Below are 16,222 nucleotides of genomic sequence, written 5' to 3' on the forward strand. Positions count from 1 at the left end.
TTTAGATCATTTATGAGTTCTGACACAATAAGTGATATTATATTTTAAAGACATCTTCATATGCATAAATATTTCTAATAAGTCAACTTTAACTAAAAACTGATATTCACTAATGTAGTCAAATATAGTTCAATTTCTTATTAGCCATGTAGATCTAGTTGTTGATATTATGTTATTGTTATTTGAAATAAATTACTTAAAATGTTAGCATGTTCTGTTTATTTGTTACTTAGATTAAACATTTTTTTAACTATTTTTTGTATAGTAGCAGAATTTGCATTGATAATGTTATATTGGCAAATACTGATTGGCAATGTTTGAGATGAATATGCCCTAAAAAAACTAAATGTAATGAAATTGACGATTTATTATCTATAAATGCATAAATTTGTGCAATTAATGCTTAAGTTTATCTTTATTTTTTCTAGGCTTGACATTTGACCATTGTGCTTGAGCTTCTTTCCACTCATTTTCTAACTTGATATATGTACCACCTGTAATTATGATTAAATGTTTTATATGAAATTTTAATTAATTTTTTATCAATATCAAATAATACCAACCAACAGGGTATTGACGTAAAGTACTATTTCTTGTGTCAAGACCATTCTTTTTATTTAACATAGATATCAACTGTAAAATATAACAGCATTAAAATTTGTAAATTGAGTACAATATGTTAATAAGAAATGCTTAAGTATAAAATGCATATTATTTTATTACAAACATACCTGTCCCATGGCTTTTTCTTCATACTCTCGTTGATTGTCCTGATTACTTCTAGCTGATAATTCTTCGGACCATACACTTGAATAATTTCTGAATATTTTTTAATTGTTGAGTTAGAAAACTTGTGCAATCAAATATCGTTAATGATATATTTTATTTATCATTTATGCAATTAATTGATAAGCAATTCTAATAGTAAATGTCCAAAATTGAAACATAAAAGAATTACTCGAAAAAGTTAAAAAAGCAAAATAACGTTTACAGTATATTTATAATTTCTTTATTTATGAACAATATATTGAAATAATAAACCGGACATATACTTATGTTTAATTGTAAATTATCAAAAGCCATATTTATGAATACCAAAGTCTAGTACTGTAATTTTTATTATACTATTAGACAATAATATATTATTGTCATCAACTCACCTGACTGTTTTCTTGTAGGCAGCCTTACCGCGACGTTTAAAAGTAGATGGTCTTTTTTTACGATTATTTTCTTCGGATTCGCCTTCTTCTGTGTCATCAAAGTCAAAATCGATGTCTGAACTGCTTAAAACTTCGTTAAAATCCATAACATCGCAATCTGTATCACTATCCGAAGAAGGCATCTGTATCGTATTACTGCGCTGCATTGTCATGTGTCTTCTTGATATTGATTCAGAATTGATATCACTTTTATAAAATAATAAAAATTCATTACAATTAATTAATTGAACTATGCTCATTGGAAAATGCAGTGCTTTCATATAAGCAATTGGAAAGTTTAATTATTTTATTTTGAAAAAATTTAATATTCTGCAATAGTTTTTCACATTATAAGCTCTAGAGCAAAGGTTACTTGCAAATCAGTCATAAATCAATATATGCTGATTTATTATAATAAATCAATATATTGATTAAGCCTTAAGGTAAATTGCCACTTAAGTAAACATATTTTTAAATTGTTTTAAAGAAAAAATGCTTGGATGCAATAAAAATATTTTAAAACTTACCGAGACATTTGACTTTTTAAAAAAGCTGTACGCTTTTGCTGTCGCAATAAATCTACAACAAATAATGAAAATCAATATACCAAATATGCATTAAATAAAAAAAAATCAAAATGATTTTCTTACCAGTATCTTGGAACATAGGGATCAAGCTTTTCGCTCGTGCCGGCACTATAGTAAGTTTTGACCACCATTTAGCCTGAAAAATCATATCATTTATTCCAATTCGTTATTTATACAACAATGTGTTAAAAACAAACCCAAGATAAAGATACACATTCAATTTGAAAAAAAAATCACCTCTTCTTTAGGAGTTATTTCCGGCGGTTCTTCTTGAATAACTTGAGACATATTTAAGTACAGTTGCAATATAGCATTTTCTCGTTCATCATTAGTTTCGGCCATATGATCACGGTATTCACAGCTCTATAAAAATATTTATAAAGTTTGATTTACATAGCAAAATTTTTATCACATTAAAGGAAATATTGAATATAATATATTTCTAAAACTTACCGACGGCCACTTATAAGCTTCGCATCTGAACGCAATATTTCCGCAACATTCGTGCCTGCCCACGCTCCCAGTAGCGCCTAAAGTTCCGCCTGATGCTCCCATCTTCTCTCCGGCATCTCCTGAATTTGTCACAACTGTTTGGGAACTTGGATACCATTTGATACCATCTCTAGGATGACGAGCTCGGCACCATCCAAAACGAGATACAGGGAAAGGAACCAAACATGTCGAACAATCTAAATAATGACAATCGCCCCAAAGGCGCCAATAAACGCGACGCCAAGCACGGAGATGTTTGTGTAGTTGCATTATATGGTCGGACAACGTCCAAGATGGATCACGTTGGTGTGACGATACTAAATCACCAAATCTGTAAGAATAGATAATAAATTGACTTTTGTATCTGAAATTAAATATTTATTAATATAGTATTACTTATAATAATCAGGATCGCAAGCGCCAAGACTGCATTTACGAAGAAGAGAATGCTATGGCAAACTGAGGAGCAAACAGAGTCCCGACTTGCGGAAGAGACCAATAAAGTCTGGAGCATAGTTCTGTAGGGATCGGAGACATTGCTCTAAGAAAGGCCGATAAGAACTACCTTGAGAGTTTTGAAATGTGGTGTTGGAGGCGAATGAAGAAAATAAAGTGGACAGAAAAAATTACAAATGAAGAAGTCCTGAGAAGAGTGGGCGAAGAAAGGACTCTACTGAGCACAATTCTGAGAAGAAAAGGAAACTGTATCGGACCTCTTTTTGCAAAAAGAGTGCCTCCTGCACGACGTCGTCGAGGAAAGAAGAAGAATGCAGACGATTGACGACTTACGCCGAAGCACAGGATCAAAATGCATGGAAGCAGAAGTTCGGAAAGGAAAATAAATGAAATAAAAAAAATGGAGAGGGGGAATAGTGGTAATAGGATAAAAAGTAAAGGAATCATTTGTTTGTGGTGGCTCTCACACCATGGACCTGCCTTCGGGCAGACTACCATTTATTATTATTATTACTTATAATCATAAGAAGAAATATTACTTGTTCAAGCGTAATGAACCAGGAACATTACTGGTGCACGGTATACGATGAGCGTACGCTCTGGATACTAATTGTCCACATCTGATGCACTTAAACAAAGAACGTAAACTTGCATAGTGTCCCCTTAGAGTTTCCGGATCAGGTTCAGCTAAACTGCATATAAGTCTGCAGAATAGACGTGAATGTATTCGATCTCTTTTATCCCTTACCTAAAATATAATTATATCATACACATTAAAAGTGACAAAAATGATCATTGTATTAATTTTCTTGTTAATTATCTATATTATATTATTATACTTACTGCTTCCAACTCCATGTTGGTGTACATGGCCGCCAGCCTTGTAATTATTGTATCATTGAGACAAGTCATAGTACCAGTGCTTGCTCTAATAACTTCCGATAGATTACCGTGACAATACATCAGACAATCAAGTACTAACGGTTGCATTCGTAAAAAAGTAGCAGATACTAAAATTGGTGTAACATTTGCTGCATCTAATACTGGCCAATCATCCATATTATTTTGGTCTCGTTTAACCCATCGCATTAACCAGTCAAAAATGCTAATATCACAGTGAACCGATATATCCATATCTTCCAATTTTTGACCTAAATTGTAAACAGTAAAACTAAATAATAACGATTATTTGTTTAATTTTATTTTAGGTAGTATTCAATTTTACCTGCTTGAACATCTGCAAAATAGCCCATTTGTTGCACAAGCAATTTCTGAGAACATCTAAAATCTCTTGTAGTATTTTTACTTTCATCGCAGACATGGATCACTACAGTCTCTTTGTCAAAGTCATCGCTTGCGCTAGAAGCATCACCAGCAGCATTTGAATTGGCTAAGGATTTCCTTCTTACACTATGTTGTTGTTTGCATATATTGCTGGTAACAGATATTTGATGATTTGACTGGTTATCACCTGCAGCTAAAATAGGCACCTTATATAAATTCCGCACCATGCAGCAAAAAAAAAATCAAAACTGGTATACTTTTTACAAAAAATGTACCATTGGTATTTCTTTTGCTGGTGTCTCTCTTGGTTGAATTTCCTGCTTGCAACAAAGTTTTTCCGATCACTTCATTAAAATTGGACATGGAAAACGCGTTTGGTGCAATATATGGTAAAATTGAATCCAGCAGACCTTCATTCAACACCTATATGTAGTTTCAAATTAGATTAAATTAAAAAAAAAATCGATGCATTTTTACCTCTGTCAACTTCTGTTTTATAATAGAATTAAATAATGTTTCGCTTTTTGTATCAGATTCGTTCTCTTCTTTAGGCATTGTAGTTTTTCGTTTTGCTCCTAAAACCAGCGTCAAAATAAAACAATTTGTCATAAAATTTACTTTTATAAAATGAATATTTTATTTTATATTAACAGAATTAATACAACTGACCTTTATTTTCACAACATTCAGCATCAGTTTCTGATTCAATTTGTGTTTGAGTATCTTCAGCTTCAAAAACTTTCTGTGGCAAACTTTCAGAATCCACTTTTTTAGAATCGATATTTGTGCTTGTTGACTCTTCATTTTCCGAAAATGCATTTTTCCTATCTTTATTTCTATTTGCTTCTACGTGAAGCATAAGGATTTAGATTTAAATATGCAGATTGATAAATTTGGATCTTTTATGGATATTTAATTAATATAACTCTTTTAATTCAATCATGCCCTAGATTGTAAATATATTATATTATTTTATAATAACATAATCATTTACAACAAATTTGTAGAAAAAAATATTTGGAATGTTCATTAAAATCATTTTAAATGCTTTTGTAAGACGATGGATATCAAATAATTTTTATTAATACTATAGCAATTAAACTAGAAAACAGATAAATACCACAGAGTCACATTTAATTTTATGATTTAACCAGTTAACTGTGGTGCGCTCATCGAACAATCGAGCCATGACGAGTATATTCATCAATCGCAGAGAAAGTTGCGCAAGTAAAAAAAATTGAAAAAAATTATATATTTTACTTCTTAGTTAATATATAAAAGTAGCCTAAAAAAGTAGTTTAATTATAAAAAGTTTGTTGAAGTTCAAACTTAGTACCCTTCTAATTAGTACATGCACCTGAATAGATATATTCCATTTACGTTTGTATTGATCACCGTTGACTATTAAATAAAATATATTTTTAGAACACGTGTTATAAAAAAATATATATTCAATACTTACTTAAATGTAATTAAATTAGTACAAATACATGTACTTTAGGTTTGTTTAAAAGGTAGCAATTGGAAATAGCATTAATTAGTTTTTGGTGAAAAACTAACATTTTATTTTCGAAATAGGCAATTAGTCCAGTCATTATAGTAAGTTCACCACGGAATTTGAAATACCCAGCTGTAAGTCTGTAAATATTTGTATTTTGCACCCTAAAAGTTGTCTCAAAACCTACATATGGTAGGGTGTCAATACCATATGTAGGTTTTGAGACAATTTTTTAGTGTCAATATACAAGTATTTACAGATTTACAGCTGGGTATCTCGAATTCCAAGATACTTACCTAATTTAAGGTTAAATGACTGGACAAAATCAAGTTTATTTGATTAAGCATATTATTTCCACATTTTGGGAAGTTTATGCAACTTGCCTTAAGATAAAATTCCACTTGCAACTACTTATTTATGAATGTCAGAAGATTTTTTAATTTTTTCAAAAATTGCTATTTAAATAGCAAATAATCACTGTTTTATACACATGACGAATATACTCGTCAAAACACAAAATTCAACCACTTCTCCATGACTATTATATTCGTCAATCACAGATAACTGGTTAACATATAATCGTATCACTTCACAGTAAGAATTTGAACTTTTATATAAATAATATTTAATTGATTTTAGTTTAATACGTATGTAATTTTTTCTTATGGTAATAAAGAAGTAAAAGGTAGTAATATTTTTTTTACTGGACTATTATATCACATCTCGTACAACTCCTTGTGATAAATATTGCGCTAATTTGAAACTATAATATAAATGGTTAATAAATATAATATATTAAATTTTTAGAACCTTCATTTGTGACAATTTCTGCTATACTGGTTACAAAGCGATTCCTAGCTAATTCCGACCAGTCGATAGGTTTTCTTACGACGTATCTGATAAAGTTCCATCAATTCTCCCATGCACCAGGTAGGCGGTTTCAAGATACTCTAAAAAGTCTTTTAAGGGCGAATTTATACTAAATGGCTTCTCGTTATTATCGTTATTACTATCTATTTGAAATAACTTTTCGGCCATTTCACTAAAAAATTATGTTAAAGGGGCGTACGTCATAGTTAAAGATTTTTTCGATATTGATCAAACTTCCTGGCGGCATATGGTAAACGGTCTCCATACGACTCATTGCTTGACATTGCTCGAATATTTTGAAAATTTTGAAAATTAATTTAGACCAAATCCGAAAATATTTGTCTTACAATTTGATTTATTGAACATGTATTATTATTCGGTCTTAATTTAAATTGAACAAAAGCAATTTTTAATAAAAAATATAAAAAAATATCTATAATTTAGATGTCATTTTTGATAAAAATAATTTTGTTTTATAAATAACTTACACTTACAATTAGTATAACAAATTTAAAATCACAGTATGCAAACACCCAAACAAAAGTATTTGTTTAATTATTGTGTGTTTCTCTTATTTCGTTTATATAATTAAAAAGTTACTAACGGACTAAATAATTATAGACTAGTGGTGTATGGCATTGTGCCTTAAGGCAATTTGCTGGAACTTCCCGTACCGTAATGAAATATTCAAGATTTTTTTTTTTTTCATTTTTATTTTCAATAGCAATCAGAATACATTCAAGAAATATTAAATGTTTTCAAAGATTATTATAAATACTGTAACATTGTCCTATTTATAACTGTAACATTGTCATATTTATAAAAATTATATAAACTGATTACAAAGTGAGCTTTAGCTAGTAAAAGTTCAAATTCGAATTATTTTCAATATTAAAAAACATTTTTTTGAAAATTAAAATTTTTCTCCCAAAAACAATCGTCTCGTTAACGCAAACAGGTAGTTATTTGAATCTTTCAAATCGCATGCTTAGTTTTCTCAAAAACTGCAATTATTTGCACATTTAGCTCGGTATCTCCAAAACAGCTAGACCTGCCTTTGCCAAAAATTAACCACCACTTTTCCCCGTCATTACGATATAAATGTTTTTTGGATCATCCAAATCGGATGCTCCGTTCTTTCAAAAACTCGTTTTCTATTTTCTGCACTCTTTGCTCCGTATCTCCGAAACCGCTGGACCTGCCTGGACTAAAAATTGTATCCATACATACATACATACACACATCAATTTTTTCTAAGGTATGCCAAAATGTTCAGAAACCTTCGAAACGTGAAATGTAAAAATTTTCAATTTCGATTTTTGGACGATTACAATAACTTACCCTACGGCAAGTTAAAAAAAACGTTGTTATATTAAATATTATAAAACTATTAACATTTATTTAATTAGTTGTAAGTAGCATTTTACCCCTCAGGCGACTTTATCAACAAGAATTATAGTAGCTATTTAGATAAAAATTTTATTCTTATTATTCCCAAAATAAAGTTTTCGCTTTTACTAAAAAATAATCATTTATAATATCTGCAATTGTATACATCAAACTAATTTGATTTCATTTTATCCATTTCGTATTCTGAAAATGTATTTTATTTAAGTGCAGACGTAAACTGTGATCAGTAGCTACCAGCGAAAAACCACAGAACGTACAAACGTGCATCCAATCAGAATCTATGTTCTGACGTAGATTCTAATCAGAATCTATGCTCCGGCATAGATTCTGATTGGAATCCCCTTGAGTGCGCAAAGGAATTCTACACTTTGATGAATTTTTATAATTCAACCACTTATAGAAGACCTATAAAACTTTATTATGTTATTTCAGACTATGGAACGGTTCGGCCGATCTTTACCATCAACGCGATTTCCAACCAATATCTTTCGAATAGTATTTAAAATCGGATCAAAATTGTGGGGGCTAGAACGTGGCCGAAAGTTTTTACACTTTTCTGCTAATTAGAAAGAAACTGCTCGGCCGATCGTTGCACAATGACCAACGATAGTCCTTATCGAGGTGCATCGAATGGCTTTTAAATTTTCAAAATCGGTCCAACCCAGTGCTGGATTAACCCATAGGCCCGGGAAGACTGGGCCCAGGGCAGCACAATTTTGAAGGCGGCAAATTTTTCAGAATGTCAAAATTTTAAACCCTATAAAATGTAACAATAATTCATTTTAAGGATTTATTCTGGTTTTATGAATTTATTTCAGTTTTCTAATGGACCTGTCTTTGTCAAAAATTAATTAAAACGCATTCTTATCAATGGTTATTAAACATACATTTATACACACACATCATTTTCATCTTTAAGGTCAGTATGTTCAGAAGAATTTGAAACGTGAAGATACGCAAAAAAATATTCTGGTTTCTTTTTCGATTGCCATAACTCACCTTACGAAAAATTAAAAATTGATCTAAGTAATTTAAAATAAACTGTTTAAATAAAAATGAAAAATTTTGTCTGGTAAGATAGGGCGCCTGATTAGATAGAGACTAGGGCGGCAGAAAGCTTATTCCGCCACTGGGTCCAACCGTTTTTGAGAAACGGCAAATAGGATTTTTTTGTGAAAACATAAACTTCTCCTTCGGAAAATTATTGGAAATAGTGTATAGTATTTGCACTAGGGCGGGTCGATTTTTAATGTCACTTTATTAGGCACATATGATTTTCCGATGCCAGGGATCAAAATAAGATACTTTGCTGAAGAAACCATACCTTTAAAATGAATTCTGATGTCCCGTGCATTGACCCAAAGATAATAGGTAAATTTTGAAAAACCACTCAGGGGAGTCTCAGAGGGTAAAAACCATGGGCATGGTTGAATCGGCCTTCCAAAGTTAGTGAGGACCGGTCATACATTTGGATTCGATATTTCAATCCTTATTTTTGGGTCAATGCAAAGGACATCAAAATACATTTTAGAGATATGGTTTCTTCAGCAAAGTGTCTTCTTTTGATCCCCAGTATTCGAAAATCATATGTACCTGAGCGACTTTTAATGGCCCATACAAATCGACCCGCTCTAATGTGCACTATGTACACGTATATACATGTATATAAGCCAAATTTTGATCTTTCGTCGAGGATTTCTCAAAAACGGCTACACCAAAAGCCAACTCACAAACTTGGTAAATACTGTTACGTATATTATTTTTGCAAGACGATCGGCCTTGCCGTTTTTTTTCGAATTAACCGATAAGTGCAAAATTTTCGCCCGTTTTCGCAAAAAAAAAATGATAATAGTTAGGTATCAAATGGCAATTGCCTCAATGCTGAATGCCACTTACATTTAGTTCTCTCACTAATTATTTCATACGCAATATGTGGCTCCATGATTATTTAATGTGAAATTATATCAATTTTAGTATTACATGTAGATTGCACAGTAAATTGGTAACTAACGTCCAAATTAAATTCCATAAGAGGCGTATTTGTACATCAAACTTTTCTCTTTGCATCCAAAACTGAAGTAACATGCATTTTAAAAATAATAAAGTGTGTTAATAGATTATAATTATTCTATTATATACAAACAATTATTAAAGAGCGAGTGAATGTATGAATCTTCGTTCAGTCCATTAACACCAATAGAACTAATTTTTTTAGTAAACAATATTCATCATAAGACTTCATAATGGAAATTCTATTTATTTTCATTCCTTTATATGTAGTCTTCATGTAAGTTATTCGTTTTGAGTACGAAAATACATTTTGTTTTTAAATATGAAGTTTAACGATAAAGAAATTGCAGAAATAAGTGAATTAAAATGTAATTTAGAAGGAAAATTAAATTATAGTGGACCGTTGAATGAAACGAATGAAACCGATTGTGTTGAAAAATGGTTTAAATTAAAATCAAATTTGTTATATTATTTTAAAATTAATGAAACCGGTGAAATTGATAGCAAAGAGCCTATTGGCATAATGGTGTTGGAAGGTTGTCATGTAGAGTTAGAAGAACAAAATGACACGAATTTCGCGTTTTCAATTACATTTCAGGATAATTGGGACGAAAAACATATATTTTCTGGGACATCAGAAGAATATATTCTTGAATGGGTTGAGTTACTAAAAACTTCGTCTTATGAATATTGGAGAATGCAACTACTTACCTTACAGAAACGTATTAGCCTGCATACCCTCAAGGATTATTTTCAATCATCCCGCAGCGAGAGTTGCACAAATCCCAACAATCCACATTCTCAATCAGGATTCCGTTGCTATATATCAAAAGACGCGGAATCTTTATTAAGTAGTCCTACAAGAGAACTTACCCGCAGTTCTTGGGAATTATATGAAAGCTTGAATTCAGGAGGAGATAATCAAAAGAGCTTAAATGATAAACACCATAATAAACTCACCGCAACACCAAGAAGTATTCCTACCCCTTTGATAAGAACTGAAAGACCGAGATCAATAGATGGGGGTAAAACTAACCCATTTGATACACACGATAAAGGTAATGAGACACCACAAATGGATTTCTTAACAGTAATACCACATCCGCCAAGGAGAAGTAAATCGCCGAAACTTCTCAGAGCACGGTTACTGGTTAACGAACTCCATAGAACAAAAAGTGACAGCAGGCTGAATGAAAATAGGCCCCTGCCGCCATTACGCAGAAAAGCACATGGATGCCAGGTCACAAAACATGGTTCAAAATTCTATATATCAGATGATGAAGATGATTCTGATAACAGCGTCAGTGTTAATGCTATATATCAATCAACATGCGAAATTCCTACTGATTTTGCAGATAAAACTGAACATAAACTAAAGCCTGAAATCAACCTTATTGAGTTTAGTTAATTTATTCAAACTGTGACAATATTTTTCATATTTACTTAGATTGTATGCATTATATGATTTATAAAGTAAAGATACATATCTATCATAGACAATATTATTATATTGTCTACGCATAATTATAATGTGGTATTTCAAATATGTTCGAAAATAGGTCCATGATGCCAAAGCACAAGCATCCTTTTCTTTCCTTTTCTTCTCTCTCGTTTACCATATGTATTTTACATAGTAATTTTTCTATTAATGTGACCTTTTCTTATTTTAAATCTGAGAAAAAATATGGGAGAGAATGTTATTTTTTAAATATATTCTTTTATAAACACATTTTCTTCTGAGCTGTTTTCTCCCTCTCGATTGTCTTAAGTTCTGGACATAATTTAAGTAATGTTTCGTTTAAATTTTGTAACTTAACTAATAACTTTTGTACTAATTGTTAAGTTAAAATGTATTTATAATTAACGTTGAAAATAAGAACTACATATTCCAAAATTTTGGGAAAATCAAGGACAAAAAACCTAATCCGGGACAAATTCCGGTTCTATAAAAATGCAGTACTGCCATGGCCAATCCAGCACGTATCGTCATCTTATTAAAATTATCCTATATTAGGTACCTCAAGTAATAACTGCATGTTACTTTTACTCATGCAAATTGTTAATCACTTGCATTATTCTTACTCCAAACCAATTTCCTTACGTTCATATATTATGCTTAAAAATGATTGAAATTTAGATCTTTACGAGACCTGAATTCAGTATTGAAAAAGGAAAAAACTCCCATACAACAAATATAAAATATTTGATTGATCTTGTTATGGTTTACTTATGTTTCAATTAACAACATTAAAATATCTTATTTTAGTTTGTAAAAAAGAGATCAATTTAAATATAATAATAAGCATAGATAATTAATTATAAAACTGTAATTATTAAAGCTTTGGTACAATAATGGCACAAATTGAATTTGTTATTTGGGTATATAAATTAATTTTCTTTATCCTCTTCTTGTGATAAATTATTTAGTGCATTATGGAAAGTAATTTCTTCCAAGGTGTTCACAAGCATATAGCGAGAAAACGTGATGTACAATGATCTAAACCAGACCATCTGAGAATTATGTTCTTTCATTGCTTTTTGAATTCTTTTTCTTTCTTTCCAATTTAATATTGACCTAAAACACAGAAAATGTACAATATAAATATAAAAGTTTATAAAAAAGTCAAAATTTTATAACTTCAAAGTAAAAAAGTGGATATCGATGCTTTTCTGACGCAACCTCGTATCTCAGAAACTACTACTTTTCAGGAGAGACAAAAAACGTTTTATAACGAATTTTTGAACTGCTGTTAACAATTTTTTTTATAATTTTTAAAAACATTCAATCTTGTGACAATTATTTGAGACAAGTATGATATTACAAACAATTAATCATTATTTTTTCTTCAATTCTTTGAGATACGTGTTTGTCGCACGGAAAAAAATGTAACATACGTGGTTGCGTCATGCTGTTTTCAAATAAGAGTACATGAATAACTTTCTTCAATTGTTTTATTTTGAGAATCGATCAACTTTTTAAATAATTCTTAATAAAAAAAACAAACATTATTAAACTTGTGGTATATGTTAGTTTATAATTACGACAGTATCTGGCCATAGTTTAGGTATTTCAATATCTAGGATATTTAGCTCTTTCATGGATTTATAATTTACTACTTTGTGATTATCATTTTTATTGTTACTTTTATTCTTTTTTGTTATTATTTCTTTATTTAATGATTTTTTATCTGCGGATGACACATTATCTAACTCTAAAAAATACAAAATTTAATTTCATTTATTGTCAGTAAGAATTGATAATTGTTTAATTTTTGTAGCTTACTGTGATATTTGTTCTCAACATAATAAAAATATAACTAGTGGTGCATGGCATCGTGCCTTTAAGCAAATTGGTGGAACTTTCCGTTCCGTAATTAAATAGAATCGAGGAATAATAAATGATTACAAATATATTATTGTACGTACTATAACTTTTGTTATTTTTATTTGAATGACAAAATATAAGAATAAACTGGACAACGACGTTTATATATGTTTACATAAAAAGTAAATAAAAGTAAAAAAAAACATATCTCATATATATTTCTAAGAATTATATAAACTAATTTGCAAATTTAAATTTATTTATTTGAAGTATATAAGAGAGTTTTAGAATTTTAGCTAGCATTAAAATTAAAATCCGAATCATTTTTCATATTTAAACAAAGAAATAATTGTAAATTTAAAAAAATGGACAAAAAATTCTGCTTTCCTAAACTAATCGATTCTTTATACTGCAAAATGTTCATTGAATCATTCGGATCGGAAGCTTTGAAACGACTGGGCCTGTCTTTTCCAGAAACTAATCACCACGTCATCAATACAAATTGAATATTTTTAAATAATTCAAATCGGATGCTCTGTTCTCAATAGGAAACGATTGTTTTTGAATGTTTCAAATCGGTTGATCTGTGCTCCCGAAAACGTGGACAAAAAATTATATCCACACACACACACGCACACAAACACATACATCCATTTTATTAAGGTATGTCAAGATATTCAGAAACCTCTGAAACGTTAAATATGCAAAAAGTTTCATTTTCAATTTTCGGAAAATTACTATAACTTGCGGTAAGTAAATAATAAATATATTTATTAACTATCGTTCATTAAGTTTAAATAACAATTAACTTAATTGAATAATAATTTTTATTAGAAAGATTGAACTAAACAACATTGCTGACAGCGAAACTTGTTTATATACGCCACCATGTATTCTGAGATACGAGGTTGCGCATGGCACATTTTTCTGAATTGAGATACGTGATTGTATTTTTCTCAATAAAAATCGTTCGGTTGATTTTTTTTTTACAAAACTTCACAGATCTATGCGTCTATATTTAGTGATTGATTTTCCGATTAAAACTCAAAATCGTCAAAAATCGAGTTACGAGGTTGCGTCAGAAAAGCATCGATATATATTTTCATAAGATTAATATCAAAAATAAAATTGTGTATTGGCAAAATTTGTCTTTTTGTCAACTAAATTAATTAAAAAAACATACATCTAAATGAATAATAAAAAGATGAATAAATGAAAAAAAAAAAGAATAATTGAGTTGAAGATATTTTTCATATAAATTATGCACATGTTGATTTTTTTATGAAATTTGCCCACTTATATATCATATGTAATTAACAAACTTGTACATTATTAGTAAGTTAATTATTTGTGTTTATAGATTATTGAGGAAAAAATACAAATCAATAAAAACCATAAAATATTGTCGATATTATTAAAAATAAATTCAGTTGTGTAAATAATATTTAATGAAACTTACCAGTAAGAAGATGATAAAAAACTAATAGGTATATCTAAAAACAGTGAATATTTTCGAAATATATTAACCGTTTCTAATGTATAAGCTCTGCAATCTGTAAAACAATTTAATTTAATTATTCCTAAAATAGTTTGAATTCAAAGGACAAAGTAATTAAAATAAAATACAAGAATTAATATTTATTAAAAATACTACTACAAAAACTAATTTTACTTACAACTTGGTAATTGGTTCTCCATAACCAAATAGGCAATGGCGTAATAAATAGCTTTGTGATTCGGATGTTGACTAATACCCTGTTTGTCAAATGAAACTAAAGTATCAACATTTAAACTTTGTACATAATTCATAATAATAGATCCGATTAAATCTTCTTTCCACATCACATTTGGATTGTCAGGTAAAAATTGGTCATTATGTATAGTTATTCTATCTTCCGATATGCCTAATACTTTACAAGCCTCATATAGTTCATATTTTCTAGTTTTACCTAAGTCTGAATGATTTCCTAAAGTAAATTAAATTCCTGAAGTAAACATACAGAAATATTTTTTAGATATGATTAATGACATGCGTAATCAATGATGTAATGATAATAATGGAAATAACATAAAACGGATTATATTTATTTGCATTATAATTACCAGTAGAAAGACAGACTAAATATATTTCACATCCCATTTTATTAAATTGTAGAACCGTTGGTCCAAAAAACATACTTTCATCATCTGGGTGTGCTGTAACAATGAGCACCCTTTTCGCGTTCTTCAAGGTTCTTAGCAGTGGTTTTTTGGGGTTCCATATTGAAACTATTATGTAAAATAATAAGCTAGCCGCTGTGTAAGCGACAAGCCAAAGTATCGAATGCTCTATTTTGAATGATAATTACTAAATGAGATGATATAACTGCACCTAAAGAATAAAACAAATTTATTCATAAACTGAAAATGATTTGAAATGATAATAAATGAATTAGAAACTACCTATACATATATAAGTAAAATAATTAAATTATTAATCATTTAATAAAACTAAACATTCTATTTGTCTAATTAAATTAAACACTATCTACGAGCAAAGGTTATGTTATATGATATGTCAAAAACGAAAAATGGCAAATATATAGTAAGGGCTCTGAGGGTCTAATAAAAATCCCTAAGCGATGGCTAACTTTTTTTAAAATCTGTATATATTAAAATATGTATTTCTCACCTTAAATTTTGTTCAATACTTGAGTTCAATTCATTTAAAATTTTGACATTCACTCATTTTTGTTGTTTTTGCACACTTGTCTCTACAAATTCTAATATCTATCATAACGTCAATTTTACATTTCAAAAATTTATTTAAAAATTGCATGTTATTTTACATTTCTATTACTAAAATATAAAAATATTACTTAATATTTACAAATATAATAATTAGGCTTGCAACGAATAGTATATTCGGCAAAATGCCGAATACCGAATATTCGGCAAGTTTCAAAAACCGAATACCGAATATTAACCGCACGAAATAAAAATTTGCACCTAAACATGGACTTATTTTTATGTTACCACAGCCGTCCTATTATCAAACTTCATATATCATTGCCCGTTATTTTTATCCTCGTTTTTGTATTTGCAATTTAAA

The 16,222-nt window shown here is 29.6% G+C and overlaps 2 protein-coding genes across 2 annotated transcripts; both read right to left on the minus strand.

Moving 5' to 3' along the window:
- Nucleotides 1–396: 396 nt before the first annotated feature.
- On the minus strand, nucleotides 397–4,877 carry LOC113369528 (uncharacterized protein KIAA1841 homolog). Its single transcript, XM_026610229.1, has 14 exons — nucleotides 4,688–4,877; nucleotides 4,496–4,593; nucleotides 4,294–4,441; nucleotides 3,960–4,211; nucleotides 3,578–3,885; nucleotides 3,274–3,482; nucleotides 2,240–2,642; nucleotides 2,024–2,149; nucleotides 1,850–1,922; nucleotides 1,727–1,778; nucleotides 1,161–1,406; nucleotides 732–819; nucleotides 564–633; nucleotides 397–494 (listed from the first exon to the last, which is right to left on the minus strand). Exons 1-14 carry the CDS (start codon nucleotides 4,875–4,877, stop codon nucleotides 397–399), a joined length of 2,361 nt encoding a protein of 786 aa, XP_026466014.1.
- A 7,291-nt stretch (nucleotides 4,878–12,168) lies between these two features.
- On the minus strand, nucleotides 12,169–15,904 carry LOC113369530 (N-acetylglucosaminyl-phosphatidylinositol de-N-acetylase-like). The gene is made up of 5 exons (XM_026610232.1): nucleotides 15,803–15,904; nucleotides 15,235–15,502; nucleotides 14,808–15,098; nucleotides 14,591–14,684; nucleotides 12,169–12,381 (listed from the first exon to the last, which is right to left on the minus strand). Exons 2-5 carry the CDS (start codon nucleotides 15,305–15,307, stop codon nucleotides 12,195–12,197), a joined length of 645 nt encoding a protein of 214 aa, XP_026466017.1. The 5' UTR covers nucleotides 15,308–15,502; nucleotides 15,803–15,904; the 3' UTR covers nucleotides 12,169–12,194.
- Nucleotides 15,905–16,222: the final 318 nt, after the last annotated feature.

Source organism: Ctenocephalides felis, unplaced genomic scaffold, assembly GCF_003426905.1.
Source record: "Ctenocephalides felis isolate EL2017-DRISC unplaced genomic scaffold, ASM342690v1 CF-g0.4_SCAFFOLD_01387, whole genome shotgun sequence".
Classification (NCBI taxonomy): Eukaryota; Metazoa; Arthropoda; class Insecta; order Siphonaptera; family Pulicidae; genus Ctenocephalides; species Ctenocephalides felis.